The sequence below is a fragment of the Gasterosteus aculeatus genome, chromosome 3, assembly GCF_964276395.1.
Source record: "Gasterosteus aculeatus chromosome 3, fGasAcu3.hap1.1, whole genome shotgun sequence".
NCBI lineage: Eukaryota > Metazoa > Chordata > Actinopteri > Perciformes > Gasterosteidae > Gasterosteus > Gasterosteus aculeatus.
Window position 1 is genome coordinate 549,365 of NC_135690.1, and position 5,804 is coordinate 555,168.

At 48.5% G+C, this 5,804-nt stretch overlaps 1 protein-coding gene across 1 annotated transcript; it reads left to right on the forward strand.

The window, feature by feature from the left end:
* The first annotated feature begins 395 nt into the window (after positions 1-395).
* On the forward strand, positions 396-2,535 carry erich2 (glutamate-rich 2). The gene is made up of 6 exons (XM_040172401.2): positions 396-535; positions 945-1,036; positions 1,114-1,229; positions 1,392-1,449; positions 1,544-1,615; positions 1,702-2,535. The coding sequence occupies exons 2-6, from the start codon at positions 991-993 to the stop codon at positions 1,884-1,886; spliced, it is 477 nt and encodes a 158-aa protein (XP_040028335.2). The 5' UTR covers positions 396-535; positions 945-990; the 3' UTR covers positions 1,887-2,535.
* The last annotated feature ends 3,269 nt before the right edge of the window (positions 2,536-5,804 follow it).

Sequence of the window (5,804 nt, forward strand, 5' to 3'; positions counted from 1 at the left end):
TCAAGTCTCCAACTCTCTTTCAGACACACACACAGATTCTAGACAGAGGGCAGCTCTTTAGATGTGTGCGCAGCTAATGTAGCAGTTACAGCTACTTATTGGATGAAATATTGCTGACATGGAGGGTGGACGGAAACAGCTACAGGCCATGTGAAAGAGAAGAAAATCCCTTAATTTCTTACTTTTTGTGCAATTTTTTCTTACTATTAAGAAGGCAAATAAACATCGCACTGCTGTTGCGACCTGAGAGGGACATAAATCATGAATCATTCATGAATCATTCATGAATCATGAATGGTAGCATAAAGGTATATATCATATATGGCCTGGATGTTTTTGAAAAACCACAATTTCCGCCAACACTTGAAGGTAACATCCAGTCGGCGTCGCTCCGTTGCTATAGCAACGTTTACTCCGCTGCCGTCCAGCTACAGTGACGATCACTTTGCTAGTTAGCGCAGCTAGTTAACCATAACAAGCGTAAATCTTATTATTAGACACCGCAGCAACGTCATATATCTTCATCCAGGAGGAGGTGAGCGAATAGTGCTTCACGCTAACTTATTACAACGTTAGCTATCTTGACCAATTAGTAGGTCAAGATAGCTAACGTTCAGCTAGTTAGCACCAAGCTAACTAACTACCCTGGTGACATTAAATAGACGTTAGGGTTGAACACGTTACGTCAGTCATTTATTTGGAGAGTGTACAAAGTGTACAAACTCAAGTGCAACATTGTAATCTGATATTCATATCGAAATGTTAGGATTTTAAAAGCCACGCTAAATAATTCTCAAACAATGAGAAGGCTTACGGGATATGATTCTGCTGCTGTATGCAAGGATGTTTCCTGGCTGAGCTAAATGCGGTTTATGTGCCTGGTCACCCTGTAGAGATCTCACCTAAATCTAACACACGGTTTAAATCTTTATGTTATTTTAAAGTAGGAGGAGACACCCGGTCGCTGTTCTCCCCGGTGTCAAGTTGAAAATGAACGACATGGCAAACATTGAGTCCGTGGACTCAACACCAATCGGTAGGTTGTGGTAGAACTAAACGCAAAGTAACAATCGTAAAAACAAGCAAACTGGTGACGGTGCTGCTGGTTGTCAGGAGGAACAACAGATACGTCTCTCCCGACACATGATGCCAATGTGGAGGAAAGCGAGCGAGAGGAAGAGGACGTGGAGGATGAAGACATGGAGACACCAGTGCAGCTGATAATGGAGGTAAAGGGACAGACAGACTCCACACTTATAGTATCGGCTGAACTGCAGCCACGTTTTATTTCAGATGCCGTTTAATCCATTTCATCCAAATTTGAGTATTTAACCTTGATACACTTTGTTGGGGGGAGGAATTAAAACTGGAGGAAATATGTGTGGTGTCAGTTCCTCAGAGCCGTGATGGTCAGAGACTACCGGCTGGCCAGCCAACTGTGTCGGATGAGTAAGTGTCCTGCATCCATCAACTGTCTGTCCGTCAGTCAATAAATCAGCCACCGGTGAAGTCGGCAAATTCTGCCTCTTCTCTCCTCGTTAAGTTCTCATCTATGAACCAGACCATCCTGAGGCCTCTGAGTTCCTCCCGCTGATCCAGAGCAAGCTGTTAAAGGGTGAGAGTCCCTCTGTTTCAGACAAACCCAAACTCTCTGCATATTCAGAAACACGTCATGAGTTTGTGTCATTCCTTTTCCTTTAGAACAAGAGGAAGACCAGAGCACTGACGAAGAAGATGAGGATGAGGATGAAGACTTTGGGAGCAATGAGGAGTCACCTCAGAGCTCAAGCTCAGATGATGATGATGATGAAGAAGAAAAGCAAGTTAACAGCCTCCTTGTCACATTTCTCCCCAAAGGTATCGTAGCAAAACGATGGAGGCCATGACGGCACCTGACATCTCTGCTGAGCCTCTTATTTAATCCACAACATTTGCCTATCCCGAAAATTGTGAATTTATTTTTAATAATTAAAAACAATAACAAATTGTTGACAAAACTGAATGGAAACATAATTGTAAAATTTCAGTTAACTTTGATATTTTCTGCTGCCTACAAAAAATACAGAAATATCTCATGTGAACTAACCAAGCACATTCCTTGTATGCATCCTTTCCTGGCCTTCAAGGTTCTACTAAGCAGGAAGGAGCTCACAAAATGATCAATTATCTTAGTTGGGCTACAGACAAAAATAAAATAAATATCATCTTTCCTTATTTCCAATCTGGCATCGCTATCAGAAATCGCTTAAAGCTGTAGTTGCCGGTGCTTTGGACCATTCGATGCCTTAAAATAAAACAATTAGTGCCCATTAATCACAAGGCATGACCTATGCATGGATCTCAGTTTGAACAAAGAGCAGTTCTTACAGTGAGTCCACAGTCCCCATGTGGTCTCACTGCGGCTGTGTTTGTGTTAGCATGCTAACATTGGCTAACTAGCACCTATGAGCAAAGGACAGCCGAGGCTGACGGGAATGTCGCTGGTGTGTCAGGTCTTTGGACGAGTTGTGGAAATAAACTGAAATGTTAACATAACAAGTGAGCTGTGATCGCCGTTTCCCCCCATTTTCAATGTAATCGTGGTCAAATTGCTTCAATCTGGACCAACGTGGAACACGTGACCAACCGCCATCACATCTGTGGCTAAAACTGAGTGTGAATTACACTCATCACTTGGTTTAACATCTCCAATCAGATACAGATACATACAGCTGACATTGTAACAAAGAGTGAAACTGTTTGGATGATGTTGCAGAACGTGAGGGAGAACGTGAGGGGGAACGTGAAGCAGAACGTGAGGGAGAACTGAGGCAGAACGTGAAGCAGAACGTGAGGGAGAACTGAGGCAGAACGTGAGGGAGAACGTGAGGGAGAACTGAGGGAGAATGTGAGGGAGAACTGAGGGAGAATGTGAGGCAGAACGTGAGGCAGAACGTGAGGCAGAACGTGAGGCAGAACGTGAGCGAGAACGTGAGGGAGAACTGAGGCAGAACGTGAGGGAGAACTGAGGCAGAACTGAGGGAGAATGTGAGGCAGAACGTGAGGCAGAACGTGAGCGAGAACGTGAGGGAGAACGTGAGGCAGAACGTGAGGGAGAACTGAGGGAGAACGTGAGGCAGAACGTGAGCGAGAACGTGAGGGAGAACGTGAGGCAGAACGTGAGGGAGAACGTGAGGGAGAACTGAGGGAGAATGTGAGGCAGAACGTGAGGCAGAACGTGAGCGAGAACGTGAGGGAGAACCTGAGGGAGAACGTGAGGCAGAACGTGAGGCAGAACGTGAGGGAGAACGTGAGGCAGAACGTGAGGCAGAACGTGAGGCAGAACGTGAGGCAGAACGTGAGGCAGAACGTGAGGGAGAACTGAGGCAGAACGTGAGGCAGAACGTGAGGGAGAACTGAGGCAGAACGTGAGGCAGAACGTGAGGGAGAACGTGAGGCAGAACGTGAGGCAGAACGTGAGGCAGAACGTGAGGGAGAACGTGAGGGAGAACGTGAGGCAGAACGTGAGGCAGAACGTGAGGGAGAACGTGAGGCAGAACGTGAGGCAGAACGTGAGGGAGAACTGAGGCAGAACGTGAAGCAGAACGTGAGGGAGAACTGAGGCAGAACGTGAGGGAGAACGTGAGGGAGAACTGAGGGAGAATGTGAGGGAGAACTGAGGGAGAATGTGAGGCAGAACGTGAGGCAGAACGTGAGGCAGAACGTGAGGCAGAACGTGAGCGAGAACGTGAGGGAGAACTGAGGCAGAACGTGAGGGAGAACTGAGGCAGAACTGAGGGAGAATGTGAGGCAGAACGTGAGGCAGAACGTGAGCGAGAACGTGAGGGAGAACGTGAGGCAGAACGTGAGGGAGAACTGAGGGAGAACGTGAGGCAGAACGTGAGCGAGAACGTGAGGGAGAACGTGAGGCAGAACGTGAGGGAGAACGTGAGGGAGAACTGAGGGAGAATGTGAGGCAGAACGTGAGGCAGAACGTGAGCGAGAACGTGAGGGAGAACCTGAGGGAGAACGTGAGGCAGAACGTGAGGCAGAACGTGAGGCAGAACGTGAGGCAGAACGTGAGGCAGAACGTGAGGGAGAACTGAGGCAGAACGTGAGGCAGAACGTGAGGGAGAACTGAGGCAGAACGTGAGGCAGAACGTGAGGGAGAACGTGAGGCAGAACGTGAGGCAGAACGTGAGGCAGAACGTGAGGGAGAACGTGAGGGAGAACGTGAGGCAGAACGTGAGGCAGAACGTGAGGGAGAACGTGAGGCAGAACGTGAGGCAGAACGTGAGCGAGAACGTGAGGGAGAACGTGAGGGAGAACTGAGGCAGAACGTGAGGGAGAACGTGAGGCAGAACGTGAGGGAGAACGTGAGGGAGAACGTGAGCGAGAACGTGAGGGAGAACGTGAGGGAGAACGTGAGGGAGAACTGAGGCAGAACGTGAGGCAGAACGTGAGGCAGAACGTGAGGGAGAACGTGAGGGAGAACGTGAGGCAGAACGTGAGGCAGAACGTGAGGCAGAACGTGAGGGAGAACGTGAGGGAGAACGTGAGCGAGAACGTGAGGGAGAACGTGAGGGAGAACGTGAGGCAGAACGTGAGGCAGAACGTGAGGCAGAACGTGAGGCAGAACGTGAGGGAGAACTGAGGCAGAACGTGAGGCAGAACGTGAGGGAGAACTGAGGCAGAACGTGAGGCAGAACGTGAGGGAGAACGTGAGGCAGAACGTGAGGCAGAACGTGAGGCAGAACGTGAGGGAGAACGTGAGGGAGAACGTGAGGCAGAACGTGAGGCAGAACGTGAGCGAGAACGTGAGGGAGAACGTGAGGGAGAACTGAGGCAGAACGTGAGGCAGAACGTGAGGCAGAACGTGAGGGAGAACGTGAGGCAGAACGTGAGGCAGAACGTGAGGGAGAACGTGAGGGAGAACGTGAGGCAGAACGTGAGGGAGAACGTGAGGCAGAACGTGAGGCAGAACGTGAGGGAGAACGTGAGGGAGAACTGAGGCAGAACGTGAGGCAGAACGGGAGGCAGAACGTGAGGGAGAACGTGAGGGAGAACTGAGGCAGAACGTGAGGGAGAACGTGAGGCAGAACGTGAGGGAGAACGTGAGGCAGAACGTGAGGGAGAACGTGAGGGAGAACTGAGGCAGAACGTGAGGCAGAACGTGAGGCAGAACGTGAGGGAGAACGTGAGGCAGAACGTGAGGGAGAACGTTATGGAGAACGTGAGGGAGAACGTGAGGGAAAACGTGAGGCAGAACGTGATGGAGAACGTGAGGGAGAACGTGAGGGAGAACGTGAGGCAGAACGTTGTGGAGAACGTGATGGAGAACGTGAAGCAGAACGTGAGGCAGAACGTGAGGGAGAACGTGAGGGAGACTCCTGGATTAAAACATGGTTCTCAGTAACTGTCATGGTTTGATCCCAGAAGTCTATAGATGTGGTTCCACTTGCCTCCCTACAATAATTACATGAAACAAATGGAAATGCAACAAATTCAGAAATGTGGTATTTAAAAGGAAATTAAAGTGAGATTATCAATAGAAATACATTTTTAAGATGCAATAAAATGTGGAGCTTTTATTCTCACAGCGATGAGGAGACATTTCCCAACCTGACACATGAATAAAGATAAATGATAAATTCCTATCATATTTTCCAGTTTCCACCCATTAAGGTCATGTTGCCCTTTATATTCCGCCATCTTGATGCATTTCCTTCTTTTTAAGTGTTCTGCTCCAGAGAATTAGCACCAGCTGTTTATCTATGGATGTATGGAGCACATGTAAATAAAATAATTGAATTGAATATAAATGT

Excerpts from the sequence above, each read along its gene's own strand:
- erich2 (XM_040172401.2), top strand. The coding sequence starts at position 991 with ATGAACGACATGGCAAACATTGAGTCCGTGGACTCAACACCAATCG. Across the intron at positions 1,450-1,543 it reads CAGCCAACTGTGTCGGATGA|TTCTCATCTATGAACCAGAC; the intron begins GTAAGTGTCCTG and ends CTCCTCGTTAAG. Across the intron at positions 1,616-1,701 it reads CCAGAGCAAGCTGTTAAAGG|AACAAGAGGAAGACCAGAGC; the intron begins GTGAGAGTCCCT and ends CTTTTCCTTTAG.